Raw genomic sequence first — 23,855 nt, 5'->3', positions numbered from 1 at the left:
GGCAATGGCAAACCTCCGAGTGTATTTCTGCCATGAAAAAGCTCCTCATAAAAATATCTGCCGTTCGGAGTCGGCTTGAAACTGTAGGTCCCTCCATTTGTGGAACAACATCGAGACGCACACCACAAATAGGAGGAGGAGCTCGGCCAAACACCTAACAGAAGTGTACGCGCCAATTATTTATTTATTTTTTTTTAATATCAACATTTGTGTTTTGTCATAAAAATACGGATAATTTTCCGTAAGTTAATTAATTTTTCGTCGCTCATTTCTAATATACAAATTTTTATCTCAAATATCAAAACAAATGTAAAGTATTTCACAGCTGCTAGCGGTTACGGGCAAAAACCAAAATTCAATATGTATGAGTACATATGGCTACAGCTATGGTTACGGTGCTATGGTGCGGCACCTATAATCGTTTACAGGGATGCCCATATAAACAGCTGATTGCTTGGTTATGGCTATGGCTAATGTACGGCACCACTAATTGCGGCTTTAGCTTTGGACGACTTATGTTACTGTATTTTAAGAAACGCAAATAAAAAAAAAAATAGTGAAGCATTTAGCTCTTTTATTGCGATTACACAATTTTAACAATATTGTTAGTGTTTGCTTTATTTCTTGCCTCCCTGGCTGCCTTGGTTGCCCTGGTATGTCTGGCCTCCCTGGCTTCCCTGATTACCCTGGCCTCCGCCCATGCCAGATCCCATTCCACCATTTCCGCCCGGTCCTCCTGGCCCTTGTCAATAAAAATTAAAAATAGTCATGCATTTATCTCTTTTATTGCAATTGCACAATTTTAACAATATTGTTAGTGTTTGCTTTATTTCTTGCCTCCCTGGCTGCCTTGGTTGCCCTGGTATGTCTGGCCTCCCTGGCTTCCCTGGTTACCCCGGCCTCCACCCATGCCAGATCCCATTCCACCATTTCCGCCCGGTCCTCCTGGCCCTTGTCCATTTGAGCTTTGTGAGCCTTGCCCTCCTTGCCCTGATGATAATGGAGACATTTGTAACATACTGTCAGCCTGAACAGAGTGCTGGAATGATCACATATTTTATTAGAGGAAATATTAATTAAAGGATTTTAGGAGTTGAGTAGTCAGATATTAGCTTTCGCTATCGTTCAAATTTTTAAAATAACGGAAGAGTACTTGATATTATAATAAAATTTATTTCATATAATTCCAACTACCAACAACAGCGCCAATGCACAGCAAACAAAAACAGTGAGAACTAAAAGCCGCATTTTTCCAGAAATTCCTTGATGCCACTTTCTTGAATGGTGTGTAATTCAAAACTACAGACCAGATCGGTTACCACACGCACCTTTATAGTCCTGCTTGGGTATATCTAAATAATGTTGATGTGCCAAATATACGAGTATATGATATAAAAAAATTTATGATTTTTTTTTGCTAACCCCTAAGCCAGTTTGATAATTTGTGACTGGGTAGTGAACTGTATAATTTACCATAGTTTACACGCCTTAAAAAAGTACAAAAAAAAGGTTCACAAAATTATAAAAATGCTGCCAATTAGATAATTTTGATAATTGAAAATTACTGGTGTGAATTAAATCAATTAACTCATTTTCACTTGACTGCGAAAAAAAATGAATAATTTTAATACAAAGTTTTTATAATTTTTTTTTTTCGTAGTTAACCAACTGCAATTTGTTAGCAATTAGTTAATTGAATTATTACGTAGACTATCTGTTATTTGTGCGTGCGACGGATGGTTTTTGTCACAAAATCGCTAAAATTTAGTTTACAGTTCTATTGGTTAGATAAAAGAGAAAATTGGAAGTAATTATCGAAATAATTTGATTTTTTTAAGCAGCCAATAAATTTTATTTAAAAACATAAACATGTTCTTATGTTTTGGCAATAACCTAATCATACGCCTTATTACTATAAGTCCAACCTGGCTAAACATATTTTCGAGTTAGACTTAAATTGCTGACGTGCAAAAATATTTCATCATATGCGACCTTAAAGGGCTTAAATAAAGGATAATTGTATCGGTTTTTTTTTGTTTTTGCTGCTTGAGAACTATCGATATGTTGTTGGTGTTTGTATGTAATAGCTTACTAAACCCTGTCAGTGGTCAGTGCTAGTAGTCTTCGTCTAACTTATGTAACGGTAGACCCAGAACACTTGCTGTTTCGTCTGGTAGGGTTCAGAGGGTGAGCGGTGTTAGGTGAGTAGGATTGATAGGGCATGTGATTAGATGGTTAGTGTTGCATGCTGGACATATATTGGGCATGTTGGGGTCGAGTCTGGATAAGTAGGAGTTTAACCTGTTAACCAAAGTTAAGCGGGTGTCGCGAGGCAGCTAAAGCTATTCGTCTGGAAGACGGTCGTGGTTGGATTCCGATATCGGCATTCAGGGATCGGGAGTTTAGGAAGTAGGAAGATGGTAAGGCGGTAAAGGTCTCCCGATGAATGTCGTTTAGTGTTTGTCGTGTACTGATTCCAGGACAGCTTTATCCACTGCGAATCACTGGTGCCAGGCGACCTGGGGTCATAATTCAGAACTGGCCGGTCAATTGCTTTAAATGTCGCCAGCAACATTTCTTTATCTTTGCCACAGAAAAGAGAGCAAATTATCAAAGGTAATGCTCAACATTTTAGGGGTTTCAGTGTCGATATTTGTGTGTCATCAACCTTTAGCTGTAGTTTGACTTCCTTGGTGCAGGTGGTAAAGACAGTACCGTGAATTTAGTGGAGGAAAGTTGGAGATTCCTCACATCGAAAAAGGGAGAAAGACTGGTGGGTGAGATAATTGTTCACTTTGGAACACAAGCCATCGTTAACATTGCCCGACGCCATTATCGAACAATCGTCAGTATATAGTAGACACCGCTTTCCTGAGAAATAATTTGACTATACTTTAAAGGATCATTTCTCAGTCTTCATTTACTTTCAATGCAGAACTATCGATATCGATAGCTGTGGTTTGACCGCTGAGAATGGCTACTGAATCGTTTAACGCCAGAACAACGCTTCGGAATTGTGGAAATCACCTTTCAAAAAAATAAATCTGTTCGCGAAGTTCATAGAGCACTCACTGGCAACATCATCGGTCCTTATTTCCTGCGAAATGAGAAATGAGCTGCCGTTACGGTGGATGACAAGCGCTATCGAGCCCTCCTGACTGAATTTTTGTTTCCAAAAATTAATCCGCTAAACATCGACGATATTTAATTCGCCACGCAGCGCGCTGAACAATTGATTTATTGCAAGATTCAAGCCAGCATTGACGCCATACGGCCAGATTTATTGACAATATATGTATATATATAGATAATTGGTGCGTACATCCTTTCTGGGTATTTGGCCGAACTCCTCCTCCTATTTGTGGCGTGCTTCTTGATGTTGTTCCACAATTGACAATAGTAGTCAAAAATTAGACTGGTCGAAAGCTTATTCTTCTATTTGTGGTGTGTATCCTCACGTTTTCCACAAATGGAGGGCCCTTTAGTGTTACCCCGCCTCCGCTCGCTTGATGATTTTCTCAGGAGCTCTTCCATGGCAGAAATACACTAGGAGCTTTTGCAATTGTCTGCCGAGGAGCGACCGCTATTAGAAACAACTTTTTCTATCAATTTGTGTTTCGTGCCCGGAGTTTCGGATCTGTGCACTTCTGAATGGTAGTCACGCACCCACTTATTCGGCTACGGCCACCGCCATGAATCTCTTCTCTTCTTCTTCTTCTTAATTTGCGCGACAACCGCTTACGCGATTTTGGCCGAGTTCTCGTGCTAACCGGCGCCAATTGGACATACCAAGTGAAGCCAAGTCCATCTCCACCTGATCTTTCCAACGCAGAGGAGGCCTGCCTTTCCTCTACTACCACCAGCTGGTACCGCATCGAATACTTTCAGAGCCGGAGCGTTTGTATCCATTCGGACGACATGACCCAGCCAACGTAGCCGCTGGATCTTTATTCGCTGCGCTATGTCTATGTCGTCGTAAAGCTCATACAGCTCATCGTTCCATCGCCTGCGATATTCGCCTTTGCCAATTTACGTAGCTTTCATACAAAATCTTGAGCGGCACTTACCGTGAGTTTACAGTTTTTTTTTGTCCAAGAGAGATGCCTACTCAAAAGAGGATAACTTCTTCCGATACATAAGATTAGATATAGAAAAAAAGTGCGCTCAAGGGAGGTGTCCGCCTAATAGAGGGTCCCTTAGGAGAGATTACACTGTAAATGGTATATAAGCGAATGGAATAAACCTCGAATATATCTAACTCGCTTATCAGGCTCATGAAACCAATCGTTGATATGTTGTGTGCCTACAATGCATAAGGGTTTATCACTGATCTCGATAGATAAACATACCAATAGAAAGCTATTAACTCACACACATCACAAAAACAGTAATTCCAATATATAATATTATTTCATTGAATACAGAAAAAAACTTTGCATGTTGCACTGCTTTGTTTAATTATCATCGATGTTTTTACATTGTTAGCCGCTCAAAAATAAAACTTTGTGCTACTGACCACCTTGACCACCTGGTTGTCCGCCTGCTTGACCACCAATGTTAGCGCCTACGCTGAATCCCATTCCAGCACCGCCACCCATACTGCCGCTACCACCGCCTTGACCCCCTCCTTGTGATGGTCCTTGTGCAGCGCGACGCGAGCGATACTCTATGCCGTTACTGCTACTTTGCATATAAGGCATGGCTAGAGCCTTTGTGGAGTGCTGAAAAGGAAATGATTAACAGTTACATAGTTGGAGAGTTTTATATTACTGATTATTAAAAATCATTCAGAAAAAAGCGGTGCTCCTAAAACATAGTTTCTAGCCTATAAAAGCCTTAGGCTAGCCTTCATATAAACCGTGTGAATCCAGCATTCATTTACATATTTTTAGGAGCATCAACATCATGCATAACACTTCAGCTCGGTGTAAGCCTTAGTTTCCTCCACAATGTTTCTCAATGCATCTCGGTCCATAGTCATCTACGGTAGTTGATCATTCCTATCTTCTTAGATCGTCCTCAACGTCGTCTAACCATATTTTCCGCGGTTGCTTACTTCGCTTTTCACCATAAATGCGACGTATTCGTTCATCTGGCATTCTACAAACGTGCCCTAGCCTTCGGATGCGCTGTGATTTAACAAACCGAAACTCGAATTCCTCTGCCTGATGCGATAGAGACCATTTTCTTCTTCTTCTTCTTTCCAATATGCTTAATTGTGTAATTGTATCTGCTTTCAATGTCCACGTTTCGCATCCATATGTTGCCACAGGTCGAATCAGTGTTTTATATATTTTGATTTTGTTCTTCTACTACTTGGATAACAGTCGTTGTACCATCCGTTTTATTGAGAAGCAATCCTAGATTTTTAATTTGATCCACGCTTTCAAATTTATGATCACCAATTGTAAAGTCTGACACTTTTCTCACCGTATAAAGTCTTGCGAGCTATTTCGTTTTGCTTTCATTGATCTTTAATCTAAATAATTTTGCTTTTATTTGGAGTGCTTGGAGTACTTATTTTAGAACATTAATATTTCTCACGAGGATGACCCGGCCATCAGCAAAGCCACATATTTGGGAAATGTTAGGAGCATCGTTTTTTTTTCAATTAATGTCAGTTTTGCAGTACGAACATTTATTAATTGAATTGTTCTGCGTTGTTTCTACGAAAAAATGTTGTCCTTCAAATTGCACTCAACTAGCTAGGTTTTTGCCTACTCAGAAATGAGCACACACATTTCTTAATATTGACTTTTTAGCAGTTACCAGATTTTCAGGGCAACCGATTTCCCTATAAATGTTCTCATGGATTCTACCTCCTTTTCGTTCCCTGAGTGTGACATTTTCAGAGTTGGACGGAGAATTTGTTCGCCGAATTATTATATACTTATTTTAAAATTGGAACACGAAAAAATAGAGGGTAATGAAGAGGATAACTTGTTTGGAAAAAACAAAACCGCCTTTAAGCAATTTAGTAAATATCGGGGCCCCTGCTCAGCTTTCAAAAATGTCGAAATTTAATAAACCTTTAACATTTAAATATGGAAATGGTTCGCGTATCCATCTCACATATTTTAATATTTTTAATTCAACTTACCAACATCAAAACTAATGCACAGCAAACCAAAGTAATTCGTATTAGACCTCGCATGTTTCCAAAAAATATTTGTTGGACTGTAATCAATTCGGTACACCTACACCAAAAATCTATCACATTAAAAAAAATGGCTTAAAACTTTCAGAATCGCACGTTACATGCCTATCATAGGAGATTCTGGTGATGCTGGAGTGACATTCCATGGCCGGGTCGTTCCAGTAACGTAGAACCGAATGTCGTGGAAACGATTCTGACAGCATTTTCTTGTTCACGCTAAGACTCTTTGATTTGCTTGAATCAGCCTGAACATGCAATAATTTTTAAAGTTGTCATGCATCTATTGGGCCTTGGGAAATAAGATACTATACGAGGTGTGTTTAAAAAATAAGGCGAATTTTAATTTTTCTCAAAAAATATTTATTTATTCATCAATTTCTATTTTATCTGCTACAAAGTAGTCCCCCTCAGATATAATACATTTGTGGTAATGTTTTTTCCAATCTTCGAAGCAGTTCTGATATGCACTTTTTGGTATGTCCTTGTGATCTCTCAGCGATTCGGTTTTTATCTCTTCAATCGTCGCAAAAAGCCGTCCTTTCATGGGTCTCTTCAATCTTGGGAACAGGAAAAAGTCGCAGGAAGCCAAATCTGGTGAATACGGTGGCTGAGGCATAATAACGGTGTTGTTTTTGGCTAAATAATTTCTCACAAAGATGAGTGAGCAGGTGCATTATCATGATGCAAAAGCCAGGCATTTTTTCCACAATTCCGGGCTTTTTTTCGTATTGCTTTACGCAAACGGCGCATGACTTCACTTAATCGAAGAAAACAGTGAGCAAAACCTTGACATTTGATCGAACTTGGCATACGTGTTTTGGTTTTGGCTCTCCCGGACTCTTCCATTGGGACGATTGGATGTCATAACTATATACCAATTTCTCAGCAATGCACAGCGACGTTGTTCTTGATCAAAATTCAGCAATTTTCGAACGAACTTCGCTGCATGCCCAAAATTTCCGAAAAGAATGCATGGCATGAGCCAAACGATTTGTCGACATTCTCAGCAACTTCTCTGATTGTGATTCGACGATTATCCATAACAATTTTCTTCTCTTTCTCAACATTTTCATTGATTGATGTGCTGGGACGTCCAGAGTGAGTTTCGTCATTCACATCTTCTCGACCTTCTGTTGAAAGCTTGTACCACTTATAAACATTTTTTTGACTCAGAGTACTCTCACCATATGCCACTGTCAACATTTCAAGTGTTTTTGAGAAACTTAATTCTATTTTTTACACAAATTTTGATCCAACTTCTTTGATCCATTTTTTCGATAACAGAAAATCGCCGAACATACAAAACACTTGTCCTATTTATGCCTCTCACAAACAAACTAAACAAGCTATATTGCTAAAACCGAGAATATTTCTTCGAGGCGAGTGTACTAACATAAAAAGAAATAATAATCGAAAGTCGAATGTACGAAGCCCGCGAAATTTGAAAATTCCCCTTATTTTTTAACAGACCTCGTATATAACAACCCTGGTAGTTAGTTTTGGAATAAAAAAGAGTAAAAATGTTCTTTACCTGTCAGCGAAAAGCAGACCAAGCATACATATTACGACATTTCTTACATTTTTTTGAAATTTGAGCTACACAAAAATTTTTTTTTTCACAGTGACGGCACTTCAAATAAATAATGCAAGTATGAGTAAAAAATTTGTGGGTTTTGAAAACTAAATCTTTATTTCAAACTAGCAAACCCGGCCCGCTTCGCTGGGCCCACTAAAATAGAATAGATATGGTTTAGAACAGAAAAGATATGGTTTTCATATTATTTATTTTTTTATTCTTTATTCAAACGCTTTGGCATAAACAATATTTTGTTATTTTGTAATTGTATTTTGTAAATTGTATTTGTTTTTGAGTAAATATAAAATATAAATTGAAAATCAGGAAAAAAGAAGATTGTTTTTAAATTTCAAATTAACGCAACTGAATAACTAAGAAACAATCGTCTTTTTTCCTGATCATCCATGAATTTTTCGTTTCAATTTATTTGTTTTATTAAGCATTGGAGCTTTTTTAACCATTATCCATTTATATTTTTCAAAACAAAAACGAAAAAAATTTTTTTTCCACGAACACATAATTTCATTTAACATTCGGATTTCACATTAAATTCTCAAATTTCGTAAGAAATTATTCATTGTTCCAAAATCCACTCCAAAAAAATTCACAAAATATGTTTACACTTTGCCCTTACGTCTTCTCCTTATGGCATCCAAATCAGAAAGAAATATTGACACATTGTAACTCACACTGTCAATTTGACAGTTCAGTTCCGCCCCAAGCGTTAAAAAAGTAAACGACATTATGGCTGGTTCAAAAGAACGCTATACCCGTTGCCAGTGTTCCGAATTACAACCAAACTTTACGAAACCCATTTTCAATACTTACTTAACAATGTGCATAAGTTTGGTTTAATTCGGTGCAAAGACACGGCGGGTCCACGTTTTGGCACATATTTCGAGACCCTAGTCATCAATAGGTATGAAGATTACCCCGTATTAAAGCACTTATCAACAGCTTTCATTTGATACCCATATTGTACATACACATCTGAAGGTTACCCGGGTCCACGTTTTGTCCTATATCTCGAACGCTATCCACCAATAGATATCCAAACTATACGGAAACCATCTTCAATACCTTCTTAACAATGTGTGTAAGTTTGGTTTAATTCGGTGCAAAGACACGGCCGGTTAGCGAACACACACAAAAAGTTGACTTTATTTTATATATAAGATAGAAAAAAACGAACGTTAGAAATAGTCGAGAGTCGTGATTATCAAGAGAGCACTGTATGTGCACGAACACGCCAATGCAATAAGTTTTTATATCTTTGCAATCAACATGCAATGCCGGATATGCATTTTATGACCTCTAAGCCAACTAAAAAATCGAATGATAAATCACAGCAGTATTATGATGATAAAATAAAAAATTTAAAAAATGTTTAAAAATAAACTAAGTTAGAAAAGCAAATTGTTGATTAATAGTTAAGATTAATGCACATGCCAACTTTTGGAAGCATTTAAATATCATTCATTAACTACGATTTTTATTGTAATATCGAGCGAAAATCTCCGCTGGTAGTGCGCTTCGCAAATTTATTAAATTTTCTGAAAGGAAAATTCTGATATTTTTGCAACTAAGCTCATTCTGTAAGTAATTTAACAAAGTCACTAAAGGGTGATTTTTTAGCTATTATCTTTTTAAACAGTTGGTTTAAACAGCTGACGCACGTTTCGTGTTTTGTTTCACTGTCAAACATCTTCAGTTTGGTCTACGATAACGAACAACGCTTGCAAATCATTGAATTTTATTATAAATAAAATTGCGTGTTCTGTTAAGAAAGTTTAAGATCCATTTTTTTTATCGAGAAATTGTGTTCAGCGACGAAGCTCATTTTTGGATCAATGGGTACGTAAATAAGCAGAATTGTCGATTTTGGAGTGAAGATTAGCCAGAAGAATTGCAAGAGCTACCAAAGTATCCAGAAAAGGTCATAGTTTGGTGCGGTTTATGGGCTGGAGGTATCATTGGGCCGTACTTCTTCAAAGATGCTGCGAATCGTAACGTAACTGTGAATGGTGAGCGCTACCGTGAAATGATATCCCAAAATGCAAGAGCTTGACTTGCATGACATGTGGTTTCAGCAAGACGGTGCCACATGCCACACAGCACGCGTAACAATGGACTTGTTGAGAGTTCAGTGAACATTTTATTTCACGTTCGGGACCTGTCAATTGGCCACCCAGATCGTGCGATATAACGCCTTTAGATTATTTTTTGTGGGGCTATGTTAAAGCTCATGTCAATTAACGCAACATTAAAGCATTTATATGTGAGATACCGGCCGAAACATTGGAAAGAGTATGCCAAAATTGGACTAAGCGGATGGACCATTTGAAGCGCAGTCGCGGTCAACATTTGCATGAAATAATCTTCGAACATTAAATTATATGGACTGTACAATCGATTTAAATAAAAATTTCATGCATTTTTCTGAAGTTTATGTGTGATTTTATGGAAAACTTTCCTATAGCTCTTAAAAAATCACCTTTTATATATCGTAGTGTCGGATTAGCAAATTTACCTTTGTGAGGAAAATTAAGAAACTCTTCTTCTTCACCTTTATTGTAGGACTAGGTTACGTTTTTTTTTTTCAAAAAAAATTACAAAATGTTATTGGTTTATAAAATAAAAATATAATTGCATAATTCGAATCGGGATCCGCATAATCAATGTTTTTGTGGTCTTCCTAGATGCCGTGGTATTGTAGCTTGACCTTTCACCATAATCTTTGCCAAGCGAGCGTCTCCCCATGCTGATAACATTACTTTCTTCTCTTGTGGCTCCAGTGCCAGTGATTTCACACACCTCTCGTATCTCCTCGTTTTGTTTAAGATCGCGCCTTGTCACCCGCTCGCAGCGTTTGCATTGCGAAGGTGGATATTATTTGCTCTGCTGTAGTTGTACCCGCTCGAGTTACAATTCCATGTGTCATACTTGGCTTTACGCATGCCTTATATATGCGAACTGTGTTGTTGATGCTCATTGATTTGTTTTTCCATATAATATCACGTAATTTAGAAACTGAAAAGGGTTAAAAGGCACTTAAGAGATTCCGACAACTTCTTTGTACTTATGTATAATATATACTTATGTAAATTAGAGGGCCTCAACAAAAAGTTGCTGTTTTTTCTAACCTCTTCTTTTGTGAAAACATCAGTCAGCCGGTAATTTCATCTAAAGATAGATCCAATAAAAGGATAGTTTTGACAGGGTAGGACCCCAGGAAGGGTGCCGGTGTCAGATTAGTAGGCTTAAGCAGGTATCTGAAGAGATCGTTTGTGTCTTGCGGGCCATTCTGTAAAAGTAGGAGTTTTACCAGAGAGCAGGGAAAACAATTTTCATATAAACTTAAAATAATTCTATAAAAATTAAAGCATGAAATTAAAATTGGGGAAAATTGCAAAGAACACCTCAAACATGTAAAAAAACATACCTGAATGTAGCCTGTTTACTGAATATAAAAGAATTTATGTACAGTTGCCCACAAAATAATAGGAGCGCCGGCATGAAAAATGTACATGAATGCATTAATTTTTCCTAACACATATAAACGACCCCGCACTACAGCGGTACACCTAAAGGGATCCTAATAATAAAATATGAAGCAAAATTTTATCCTTGCCGCAGTTGTTTCTGAAACACTTATTATTGGTTAGCACAAAATAATAGGAGTGCTAACGTTTTTTAACCAAAATAACTTAAAATACATATAGACAAAATTCGAAAAGCAAGTAACCTCCCAATAATTTTTTGGTCCTAGTGAGTAAAGTGCACGGAGCACAGAGGAAGAGCGAGCAATGATCAGAAGGCTAAGAAAACCGGGGAAAACATATAGGGAAATTTAAGATTTCATAAGATGTTCTGCTCAGATGGTACCAATTGCATTAAATTATAAAAGTAAGCATGAAACTCGTGGACGAAAGCACAAAGAATCCGATAAAGACGATTGCAATATACAATTTTGCTGGAAAAATATTCCATTTGCATCAACCAGCGACGGCATTAGTTTGGCATTTAGAGCCAAAACTCTGCTTAGACGTTTGGTGCACTAACAATTTATTCGCAAGAAGTCCATGAAAAGTACCGCTACCCACAAAAAAACACATGAAAGTCCTTTAGAGTTTCCGGCTCTGCAGAGTTTGTGTCCTGGTCCATTAGTAAATGGCGAAATATATTGTGGTGAGATGAAAACAAAATCAAACTGTTTGGTAATACAGGCTCCAGAAAGTATGTTCGACGCCAATCTAACGCGGAATATAGGGGTAGCTTTTCATATAGTGGAGTAAGCCTAATTTATTTGATTGAAGGCATCATGGATCGAAAGGCATATGTGAGAATATTAGTTGAGGCCGCCGTAGCCGAATGGGTTGGTGCGCGGCTACCATTCGGAATTCACAGAGAGAACGTCGGTTCGAATCTCGGTGAAAACACCAAAATAAGAAAAACATTTTTCTAATAGCGGTCGCCCCTCGGCAGGCAATGCCAAACCTCCGAGTGTATTTCTGCCATGAAAAAGCTCCTCATAAAAATATCTGATGTTCGGAGTCGGCTTGAAACTGTAGGTGCCTCCATTTGCGGAACAACATCAAGACGCACACCACAAATAGGAGGAGGAGCTCGGCCAAACACCCAAAAAGGGTTTACGCGCCCATTATATATATATAATGTTATCATATGCCACATGGAATATGTCACTGAAATGGGAATATCAGCAAGATAATGATCCCAAACATACCAGCAAGTCCGCAAAATAATGGTTTAGGGTCAATGGGGTTGAGGTTATGCGTTGACCTGCTCAGTCTCTCGACCTTAACCCCATAAAAAACTTGTGAACTGACATCAAAAGTATTGCTGAACAGAGACCAACCAATTCTAGAGATTTAGGGGGTGTAGTAAAAGAAGCATGGAGAAACGATTTCAAAGTCGTTTAATATGATGACAATGGCGATCGTTCTTACGATTTCCAAATATTGAGTATAGTCCCCCATTTACAGCAAAAGCACTAAAACATGGACCTTTCAGTATGAAGGCGTAGCTCATCACAGTGCTATTATTTTTAACGGCACTGTAGTGTAATTTTCACGTAACACTTTCTTAAGATAGTTTACTCTGTTTTGTTTGTTTATTATATTATAATAAAATTCTAAATTTTTTCTGTACTTCTCTGTTTTATTGCATTAAAATTTTGTTCACAACATTCTTAGCTACATTGCTTTACTAATGACCACCCTGTCCACCTGCTTGTCCACCTCCTTGGGCACCCATATTAGCTCCCATGCCAAAACCCATTCCCGCGCCGGCACCACCACTAGCGCCACCTTGTCCGCCGCCGCCACCTCCTTGAGGTTCTGCAGCGCGGCGAGAGCGACTCTCTAGGCCATTATTACCACCGGGCATCTGAGGCATTCCCGGCATTTGTGGCATTTGCGGCATTTGAGCATTTGTCGAGTGCTGAAAAATAATGGTAGTAAAATAATGTCATTATTAATTTTAGTTTCTTTTAATGGCAGTAAACAATTTTATTAAAAAAATACAAAAATATAAAAATTTCGGATGAAGCTGGCAATAACAATAAATTAACAAAAATATGTGATATTCACGGTGCGATTCTAAATAAAAAAATTTTTATGTGAGTTTTGAGATTTTTATAGCGTTAGTATTTATCGATATTGGAAAAAAACAATAAAGAAATAAAATTCTTACTGGACAGGTTAACCAGTTTAATTTTACAAACTGTCCTTTTGTTTTTTAAGTCTTCGTTTTTTAATTTTTCAATCTATTCCACTTACCAACATAACTGTCAAGACACCGCAAATCAGAGCAATTAATGTTAGGCTTCGCATTTTTTTTTTTCAGGAAAACCTTTTCGTTGTTTGTTAGATTGTAGTCAATTCAACACTACCTGTCGACTCTGTCACCGCACACACTTTTTATAGTTTGCTTCTGAATCAAAATTTCACATGGTCCAGATGTAATCTCATTCAATTAAACAGATATCCATAGTTTTGTTTACATTTTGTAATTAATCAAGAAATAATTATTTGTAATTGCTACACTAACATGCAATACTACGAATATATTGTTTTTGTTTGCTCTTGGCTCATGTCAGGATGAAATTGATAAAATATTTAATGGAAAAATGTTAACGAATTGTCGTTTTAGTTTTCATTCCAATAACAACTTAACTTATGTGTAAAAAATAAAATGCCATATGAAACGAAGAATGAACAGATTCAAATTTATTAAATCAATTTTAGACAATTCCTTAACGAAGTTCCTTTCACGTAGTCAATTTTAGACACTTGTTTAATGGAGGTCTATCGCCAAAGCCCAAGTAAATGTGTTGAAACACCAGGTCCTGTGCAAAAAAAAAAAAAAAAACAAAGCATAATTCAAGCTTAATTCACTGAACTTTTTGTATGCATAAAAATAGTGCAAATTGCTGGGTGTTTCACAGGATGTACACTTCATCTCAAAGGCAATGATTGAACTCACATTCCTATGTCGGTCCTATGGCAACCGGTTCTACAATCCGGTCCGAATCGGAGTTTTGCCCCAGTGCTTAATCGTACGTGTAAACTAGCCCTGTCGAGCCCTCACCTCTGGCCTATTGCCACTCTAGCAGCTCCATGCAGCAAAGCTGCTCATAATACACAACATTCATCGGCAGCCTTTTACCATCGCTGTAAGCTTCCGACTCCGGATGCCGTCATCGGAGTCCAAACACCGCCCATCGCAGACGAAGAACTTTAGCTGACTCGTGAGGTACGCGTTAGGTTAGGTTAGGATAAAAGGCTGCCCACGCGAGGAACGCACTTGCACAAAAAATCAAATTCGTCCGTTTTGATACCATACAGAGGAAAATCAGAGGGAGAAGATGATTATTTGGATTGTAGGATGACGACCTCCATTATATTTGTATTAACCACTTCAAGGTACTGATGAAATTTACCAGATGTGTGATATTTAAACCTGTATTAAAATAGAGAGAGCACAGATGTCTGATTTTTAGTCCGACGAGAGCAGGGCTGCGGAGTAGAAGGTGCTGAGATGATTCCACCCCACCCTTCAAACAGCTTCTATAGAAAAGACTTCAAGCAATCTCAAACCTCACCGCATGGACTTCTACATACAAAATTCGAAAACTGTGGCTTTGTTAGCCTTTTAAGGGGGTCTTCTGGTCTCGAGGCCCTGAAATGAAGGGTATTTTTGGGGATTGATTGTGACAAATCCTGTGAATATTTAAAAAAAAATTTTTTTTATTTTAAAGGTACATGTCTTGGCTTTTAAAAAATGGTTTTGACTTTGAAAAAAATTAACACCCACGACCTTGAAATGGCGCTGAAGACGTCCACCTCCAAACGAAACAGGTCTCCATTTTGGTCACGGTTTTTCCACCTGGGTAATCAGAAAGCAAAAATTAGATATGCGTTGTCTTCAGAGTTGCCCTGGTTAAGTTTTCCCGTGACAGATTTTTTTTTTTAATTTTTTTCAAAAGTTATGCAACAATTTGCAAAAAAAATTTTTTTTTGCTCATTTTTTGAACTTTAAAAGGTTATAAAAATGGAATGAAAAAAAATTTCAAAAATCGTACACGGGGAAACTTAGCGGTAAGTTTTCCGAACCTTTTAAGACCAAAACCATTGAAATCGGAGTATAACTACTATGAAAAGTGTGACCAAAATGCTTAAAAAACACGATTTTCGGGGAAACGCGTTTAAAGATAAAGTTTATGATAAAAACGGCCGGAGGAGGGTACACTTCGGTGCCCAGAAAAATGTGAAAAACTGCGATTTTCAAAAAATCCTTTCTGTGGCGTATTCTCGCATACACATACAACAAAATTATGCAAAAAAAAAAATCGATTTTTTTTCGCTGGAGACCAGAAGACCCCCTTAAGTTCCTTTGCACTTTGCGACGGGATACGAGCTGCAAATAAATCTGCATATAAAACAGATGAAGTCGAGACTATTTTCCAGAAACCTGAAACTTTGAATATATAAAACTGCTATGAGACCTACATTCGCATACGGTTGCGAAGCCTGGGTGTTGAAATGCGATGAAGTTGATCAATTAATTCTAACAAAGATACTTCGCCCTGTACGACTTGGAGATGATACTTACCGCATTTTGTGCAATGACGAGTTAGACACATTTATCAGAGGTGGAAATGTCCTCAGATGCGTTAAAACGTTGAGAATTCGTTGGTGCAGTCACATTCGGCGAATAAGCAACGATAGAACTGTAAAACAGATCTTTGAAACAAATCCACAAAGCGACAGAAGAAAAGATCCGCCGAGAAAAAAGGTGGAGACATGACATAAGAACTATGGGCATATCTTATGTCAAAAGAAAAGCTGAAAAGACCGAGTGATGTGGAGGTGAATTGTAATGGAAGCAATGGTTCACCCCGAACTGTAATGCTGTGATGATGATGAAGACAGATCCTCATAAGAGGACACCACCCTAACCGAATAAATATTTCTTATAGCATTTTAAAAAACAAACGAACAAGAAAAAAAATTACGTTGCCAATTATTTTGTGAATGATTTTTGCTGTAAGTAATTAAATAGTTAACAAAACGTCATGTGAACATTTTTAGTTTTCGTGAAGTCATTATTTTTGAGAGCGTCGCTATTAAGCTAAATATTTTTATTTAAAAATTAATGGTAATGGCAATTCGTTGCGGTAAGCGAGAGATATTGATTTCATTGCATTGGATGAGATTGCGATGAACGAATGCGACAACTCATGAAGGTAATAATTGTGTTGAATATCTTACATACGTAGTTCAATTAAAAATTTATCGTCGTCATGAGGAAAATAGTTTTTGAAAAATTTGAAACAATTTATGGATTTATGCAAATTTTGACATAGGCTAGGTTAGGTTGACCTGGCTTGCTAAAAGCCATCACATAGACCTATTGGACCTTAGTGGTACCACATGGAACTTGTAGTAGGCTTCTTGTAATAAGCCTGCGTCTTTTGCGAATCTAAGTAAGCCCTGAAGCTCAAACCCCGAGTGACATTCTAACCTCTCATATTGTAGAGCTCCTAAACATTTCATTCGGGTTCTAGCTAATGCAAGGCAAGAACATATTATATAAGGTGTTCAAAAGTTTCCCTCTCTTCTAGTTCATTGCAAAATCTGCAGCTATCATTGTTTGCAATTCCCATCTTGTATGCATGTGCCGCTAACGAATTGTGGCCTGTCAGTATGCCTACGATAGTTCTGCTTTCTTTTCTAGACGAATCTGGCGTATTTGTCTGCATTTTGTATTCATATGATTTTCGCGGATTTACAAGTAGCTAGATTATACCACCTCCTGTCTATCCGTGTTTTCATGTCCGCAGCGACGTCATTGTATACCGTATTTAAAGGTTTCAGTATGTCGTTTTCTTGTTTGAATTTTATGTAAACAGCGCTTTTGGCAATCTCATCTACAATTTCGTTTCCTGCAATGCCCTTATGCCCGGGTACCCAATAGATGTGTAACCGTCTGTCTACGGCTAGTCTCTCTATGGCTTCCCTGGTCCTAAGAATGTTTTAGATGAAATTTTATATGAGTTTATTGAGTTTATTAAATTTTGATATAGGTATCATTAAAATATTTTATGCGAAGATATAAATGTTTAAAAATTAAATCAAATACATATTTAAAAAAAAAATTATTTTATAAATTTTTGTATCAATTTGTACTGAGTACAATCACCAAAAACTGCTGCATATATTTACATCTCTATACAAGGGTAGCTATTTAAAATTCTAACCTTGGGCACTTATACTCTTGTTAGGCACTTTCATGGATCAGAAAGCATATGTAAAAATATTAGTTGAGGCCACCGTAGCTGAATGGGCTGAACAGAGAGAACGTAGGTTTGAATCTCGGTGAAACACAAAAATTAAGAAAACGTTTTTTAGCGATCGCCGCTCGGGAGGCAATGGCAAACCTCCGAGTGTATTTCTGCTATGAAAAAGCTCTCCGTAAAAATATCTGCCGTTCGAAGTCGGATTGAAACTGTGGTCCCTCCATTTGCGGAACAACATCAAGACGCACGCCACAAATAGGAGGAGGAGCTCGGCCAAACACCCAAAAAAGGTGTAAGCGCCAATTATATATATGTAATGTTATCATATGCCACATGGAATATGTCACTGAAATGGGTATATCCACAAATTAATGGTCAATGGGTCAATGCTCAGTCTCCCGACCTTAACCGCATAGAAAACTGACATCAAAAGTGTTGCTGAAAGGAGACCAACCAATTCTAGAGATTTAGGGGATGTAGTAAAAGAAGCATGGACAAACGATTTCAAAGTCGTTTAGTATGATGGCAATGGCGGTCGATCTTATGTTAGGAAATTTCCAAATATCGAGTATAATCCCCCATTTACAGCAAAAGCACTCAAACATGGACCTTTCAGTATGAAGGCGTAGCTCATCACAGTGCTATTATTATAACGGCACTCTAGTGGTACTCTTAAAAAATAATTTTCACATAACACTTTCTCTGTTTTGTTTTTTTATTTTATAATAAAATTCTAAATTTTTTCTGTACTTCTCTGTTTTATTGCATTAAAATTTTGTTCACAACATTCTTAGCTACATTGCTTTACTAATGACCACTTTGTCCACCTGCTTGTCCGCCTGCTTGGCCACCCATATTAGCTCCCATGCCAAAACCCATTCCCGCGCCGGCACCACCACCAGCGCCACCTTGTCCGCCGCCGCCGCCTCCTTGAGGTTCTGCAGCACGGCGAGAGCGACTCTCTAGGCCATTATTACCACCAGGCATTTGCGGCATTCCCGGCATTTGGGGCATTTGAGCATTTGTCGAGTGCTGAAAAATAATGGTATTAAATTAATTTTAGTTTCTTTTAATGGCAGTAAACAATTTTATTAAAAAAATACAAAAATATATAAATTTCGGATGAAGCTGGCAATAACAATAAATTAACAAAAATATGTGATATTCAGCGGTTGGATTCTAAATAAAAATTTTTTTATGTGAGTTTTGAGATTTTTATAGCGTTAGTATTTATCGATATTGGAAAAAAACAATAAAGAAATAAAATTCTTACTTCACAGGTTAACCAGTTTAATTTTACAAACTGTCCTTTCGTTCTTTAAGTCTTCGTTTTTTAATTTTTCAATCTATTCCACTTACCAACATAACTGTCAAGACACCGCAAATCAGAGCAATTAATGTTAGGCCTCGCATTTTTTTGTCAGAAAACCTTTTCGCTATTTGTTAGATTGTAGTCAATTCAACACTACCTGTCGACTCTGTCACCGCACACACTTTTTATAGTTTGCTTCTGAATCAAAATTTCACATGGCGCAAATGTAATCTCATTCAATCAAACAGATATCCATAGTTTTGTTTACATTTTGTAATAAATCAAGAAATAATTATTTGTAATTGCTACACTAACATGCAATACTAGGAGTATATTGTTTTTGTTTGCTCTTGGCTCATGTCCAGATGAAATTGATAAAATATTTAATGGAAAAATGTTAACGAATTGTCGTTTTAGTTTTCACTCCAATAACAACTTAACTTTTGTAAAAAAAATGCCATATGAAACGAAGAATGAACAGATTCAAATTTATTAAATCAATTTTAAGACAATTCCTTAACGAAGTTCCTTTCACGTAGTCAATTTTAGACACTTGTTTAATGGAGGTCTATCGCCAAAGCCCAAGTAAATGTGTTGAAATACCAGGTCCTGTGCAAAAAAAAAACCATAACTAAGTTCAGGCTCAATTCACTGAACTTTTTGTATACATAAAAATAGTGCAAATTGCTGGGTGTTTCACAGGATGTACACTTAATCTCAAAGGCAATGATTCAACTCACATTGCCATGTTGGTGCTATGGCAACCGATTCTGCAATCCGATCCGAATCGGAGTTTTGCCCCAGTGCTTGAACGCACGTGTAAACAAGCTTTGTCGAGCTCTCACCTCTGGCCTATTACCAATGGAGCAGCTCCAGGGGAAGGAAGAAGGGGCTTTGGAGGATGACGACCTAACGGTGGCTAATCACATTCGCATTAACAACTTCACGGTACTGATGAAATTCACCAGGTATGTGATATTTAAATCTGTAGCAAAGTAGTGAGATCCCATATGTCTGATTATTAGCCCAACTAAAGCAGGACAGCAGAGGAGAAGGTGCTTAGATGATTCCACCTCCAGACAGATTCTGCAGAAAGAACTTGAAGCGATCCCAAGTCTCCCCACATGAACTTGTACCTACCAAATTCGAGAACTGCGGTTTTGTTAGCCTTAGAAGTTCTGCCGAGCTGCCCGATCTACCTGTGGCCAGAAGGATCTGGCGTCCTTGCACTTTGCGACAGGATGCAAGCTGCAAATAAAACTAACTTCGCGCATATAAAACATATGAAGTCGAGACTACTTTCCAGAAACCTGAAACTTCGAATATATAAAACCATCATGAGGCCAACCTTGCACACGGTTGCGATGTCTGGGTGCAGAAATCCAATAAAGTCGATCAATTAATTTGTTTCGAAAGAAAGATTCTCACAAAGATACTTGGCCTTGTACGACGAGAATTCGATGGTACAGTCACATTCGGCTAAGGAGCAACGATAGAACTGTAAAAAAACTCTTTGAAACAAATCCACAAAGCGACAGAAGAAAAGATCCGCCGAGAAAAAAGGTGGATACATGATATGAGAACTATGGGCATATCTGAAAGAAAAAGAAAAACTGAAGGCCGAGTGACGTGGATGCGAATTGTAATGAAAGCAGTAAACCATTGCTGCGCCTGAACTACGATGCTGTGATGATGATCCTCATAAGAGGACATCACCCTAACCGAATAAATATTTCTTATAGATTTTTAACAAACAAACAATAAAAAAAATTACGTTGCCAATTATTTTGTGAATGATTTTTGCTGTAAGTAATTAAATAGTTAACAAAACGTCATGTGAACATTTTTTGTTTTCGTGAAGTCATTATTTTTGAGAGCGTCGCTATTAAACTAAATACGTTTATCTAAAAATTAACGGTAATGGCAATTTGTTGTGGTAAGCGAGAGATATTGATTTCATTGCTTTGGATGTACGCGAAAGCCTGAATGATGCACGAATGCGACAACTCTTGAAGGCTATAACTGTATTAAATATGTTATGTATGTATGTATTTATATGTGTGCTTTTTAACCCTTTAGTGCATAATGATGTGATTTTCATCAAACAATTCTGTACAGTTTTTAGGGATAAGCGTGGGAAGGATGCTGCCACACGGATTACATTTTTTTTGTAATTGCAATCAATATAAGCTGAAAATTTGCTCTTAAAAATTTATCGCTGTCATGAGGGAAATAGGTTTTACAAAATTTAAAGCAATTTATAGATTTATACAAATTTTGATATAGATATAACTAAAATATTTTATGCAAAAATATAAAATCTTAAAAATTAAAAAAAAAATTTAATTTAAAAAGAAAAAAGAAAAGTATTTTATACATTTTTTTTATCAATTTGTACTAAGCACTATCATCAAAACTACTGTATATATTTACATCTCTATACGAGGGTAGCTATTTATATTTCTGGCCTTGTACATTTCTAGTGTTTTCAGGTGTTTGGTTTCCATTGAAAAATTTGACATATTTTACCATAAATGCACTCAGAATATTTTGATACGTGAGCCATATTAGTTCTATTTACAGAGGCTTCATCTCGGCAAAAAATGGAATTAAATCGTGAAAATTCTCGGTTGATTTTTTACAGTTTTCAACGTGGATTAGGACAAGACAAGAACTAAAATCCCTATACGTTTCTCCTGTAACACCATAAAAAAACTGGTACAATACATTTTTTCGTGATCGCTGTTCGCTCACCGACGAATTTCGTGAAGGTCGCTGAAAATCAGTTGTATCAGAAAATATCGTGAGATTGAGGCATCCTTGGGCATTAGTATGACGAGCATTAATAAGATTTTGTATGATCACCTTGTGATAAAAAGGTGTGTCCTAGTTGGATCCCACATAATTTAATAAATTCACTAAAAACGTAACTGGGCAAATTGGTTCAAACGAATGCAAAAATTTATTGATCATTATGCAGAATATTTTGAAAAACAATAATGAAAACAAACAACAATGAAAAACAAGCGTTTTCAACCGCCAATGTTCATCTTTCCCATTGTTAAGCCAAGAATATAAATAGCAACCCTCGTATTACGTGACAAATAAATAAATATGAAAAATGAGTTCAGTTGAGCCATATTAAAAAAAAAATAAGTGTTGAAAATGTTTGTTTTTGCCGTGTTACTTTTAAATTTCAATTATTATTTTATTATTTTATTAAATTCACAGTTCATACTACAACAAAAACCATATAAAGCAAAGTTTCGAACTTTGCATAAAATTTGTAAGAATTGCCAAATTTTCATCAAAATTTCAAACTTTTTACTCAGAATTTTTAGAAAAATGTCGGGTATGTTATTTTATAGGTCACTGAATTTTGGAAAGTGCAAGGTTCAAATAGATCAAAAATCACACTGATTTTTAGAATTTTTTTTGGTCGCATTTTCCCCATTTAACGCCTACTCCACGTTTTTTATACGGAAGAAAACACCCAACACCGTCAGCAGAAAAAATTGTCTAAAATCAACGCAATTTGTATACATGAATATATGCATTTAATTATATCAGTCAACCGCAGGTGTGCTCCCCATGGATTAAAATATCGAACAAAGAATTTGTCTTAAATTTTGTGTTTTGAACGGGATTTCGTGTGCCGAATCGTTGAAAATATTGCAGTTAAACCTATGGTGAGTGCGCCTTATCAAAAACACGGGTATACGAGTGGTATAAGGCTTTTGCAGAGGGCCAAGAAGTCGTGGAAGATTCGCCCCGATCTGGTCGCCCAGCAGCGTCTTCAACGACAATGAAAACGTCGAAAAAGTCAAGAAAATGGTCATGACCTTAGCGTGTCTCACGAATCAATTCGCAACATTTTACACCATCAATTGGGCATGGACGCGTTGTAACAGAGTTGAATTTCTTTCAAAAAATTCATCGGAAGATAGTGGCTGAAGACATGCTTGAGCAAGTGAATTTGGACCCAATGTTTATCCAGCGCATCATCGCATCATAACAGGTGATGAGACGTGGGTATATGAGTTTGACATGCAAACCAGTCAGCAGGCGGCTGAATGACGCTATCCACATGAGCCAACACCCAAAAAACCAAGTCAAAGTCGTTCAGAAGTAAAAGTCATGCTACTCGTTTTCTTTGATTATTATGGTGTTATGCACTCGGAATTCATTCCAAATGGATCTACGGTAAATAAAGAATATTATTTGGAAGTTATGCGACGTTTGAGAGAGAATGTGCGTAGGAAACGGCCCAATTTGTGGAAAGAAAACTTATGGATCTCGCACTATGATAACGCACCGTCTCACAAGGCTCATATTGTGAACACTTTTTTGACCAAAAACTCGACAAATATAATCGAACAACCACCGTATTCGCCGGATTTAGCCCCCTGTGACTTTTTCCTTTTCCCATAACTTAAATTGCCACTCCGTGGACGCCGCTTTGAGCCGATAGAAGCCATTAAGGAGAATTCGCTGGAGGCGTTGAAGAAGATCTCTTCAAGCGCGTTTAAACGGTGCTTCGTCGGAGCCTATTTTGAAGGCGACAAAATAAATTTCGATGATTAAACAATTATTTTGCGTTTTATTGAACAATTCCCGGAACTTTTTTGACAGAATGCATGTAATCATTTTTCTATATATAAATATAATATATATATGTATATGTATTTCTCGAAAAATCTACAACCATGAACTATTTCTCCATATAAGTTTTTTATTATTTCTTTACCTTTTTAAATTTACTTACCGAAATGTGAAATATTACATCCTAAAGATATGGCATCATTTGAATTAAATACGAAATCATTGTATTTTTTTTTCTTCTTCAGGAACAACTTGGCTATATTGTCTTCAGTGGCATACGGAAAGTGAATGGCGCCAATGGTATACGCATTATTGTACAATCCTCGAAGCATCCGTCGTTCGTCGAAGATCGTATTGAAACTTTTTTGGAAAATTATTTGGTAAGCCA

At 37.1% G+C, this 23,855-nt stretch overlaps 4 protein-coding genes across 5 annotated transcripts in view; 1 reads left to right on the top strand and 3 right to left on the bottom strand.

The window, feature by feature from the left end:
- Positions 1-23,855, top strand: part of LOC129243038 (insulin-degrading enzyme) — a 39,680-nt gene that overhangs the window by 10,613 nt on the left and 5,212 nt on the right. For both annotated transcript variants that reach the window (XM_054880090.1, XM_054880091.1), the window contains exon 16: positions 23,713-23,847. In XM_054880090.1, coding sequence (XP_054736065.1) covers positions 23,713-23,847 — 135 coding nt within the window. The remainder of the gene's footprint in view (positions 1-23,712; positions 23,848-23,855) is intronic.
- LOC129243043 (uncharacterized) lies at positions 4,433-6,188 on the bottom strand. Its single transcript, XM_054880102.1, has 2 exons — positions 6,101-6,188; positions 4,433-4,721 (listed from the first exon to the last, which is right to left on the bottom strand). Exons 1-2 carry the CDS (start codon positions 6,152-6,154, stop codon positions 4,509-4,511), a joined length of 267 nt encoding a protein of 88 aa, XP_054736077.1. The 5' UTR covers positions 6,155-6,188; the 3' UTR covers positions 4,433-4,508.
- Positions 12,891-13,640, bottom strand: LOC129243041 (uncharacterized). Its single transcript, XM_054880099.1, has 2 exons — positions 13,532-13,640; positions 12,891-13,193 (listed from the first exon to the last, which is right to left on the bottom strand). The coding sequence occupies exons 1-2, from the start codon at positions 13,583-13,585 to the stop codon at positions 12,960-12,962; spliced, it is 288 nt and encodes a 95-aa protein (XP_054736074.1). The 5' UTR covers positions 13,586-13,640; the 3' UTR covers positions 12,891-12,959.
- LOC129243042 (uncharacterized) lies at positions 18,292-19,021 on the bottom strand. The gene is made up of 2 exons (XM_054880100.1): positions 18,913-19,021; positions 18,292-18,585 (listed from the first exon to the last, which is right to left on the bottom strand). The coding sequence occupies exons 1-2, from the start codon at positions 18,964-18,966 to the stop codon at positions 18,361-18,363; spliced, it is 279 nt and encodes a 92-aa protein (XP_054736075.1). The 5' UTR covers positions 18,967-19,021; the 3' UTR covers positions 18,292-18,360.

The sequence above is a fragment of the Anastrepha obliqua genome, chromosome 3 (genome assembly GCF_027943255.1).
Source record: "Anastrepha obliqua isolate idAnaObli1 chromosome 3, idAnaObli1_1.0, whole genome shotgun sequence".
In the NCBI taxonomy this organism is placed as follows: Eukaryota; Metazoa; Arthropoda; class Insecta; order Diptera; family Tephritidae; genus Anastrepha; species Anastrepha obliqua.
This window is presented reverse-complemented; position numbering and strand designations above follow the sequence as displayed.

Coding starts and splice junctions, on each gene's coding strand:
- LOC129243041 (XM_054880099.1), bottom strand. CDS start 13,585: ATGCGAAGCCTAACATTAATTGCTCTGATTTGCGGTGTCTTGACAGTT. Junction 13,194..13,531: donor GTGTCTTGACAGTTATGTTG/GTAAGTGGAATA, acceptor ATTATTTTTCAG/CACTCGACAAATGCTCAAAT.
- LOC129243043 (XM_054880102.1), bottom strand. CDS start 6,154: ATGCGAGGTCTAATACGAATTACTTTGGTTTGCTGTGCATTAGTTTTG. Junction 4,722..6,100: donor GTGCATTAGTTTTGATGTTG/GTAAGTTGAATT, acceptor TTTCCTTTTCAG/CACTCCACAAAGGCTCTAGC.
- LOC129243042 (XM_054880100.1), bottom strand. CDS start 18,966: ATGCGAGGCCTAACATTAATTGCTCTGATTTGCGGTGTCTTGACAGTT. Junction 18,586..18,912: donor GTGTCTTGACAGTTATGTTG/GTAAGTGGAATA, acceptor ATTATTTTTCAG/CACTCGACAAATGCTCAAAT.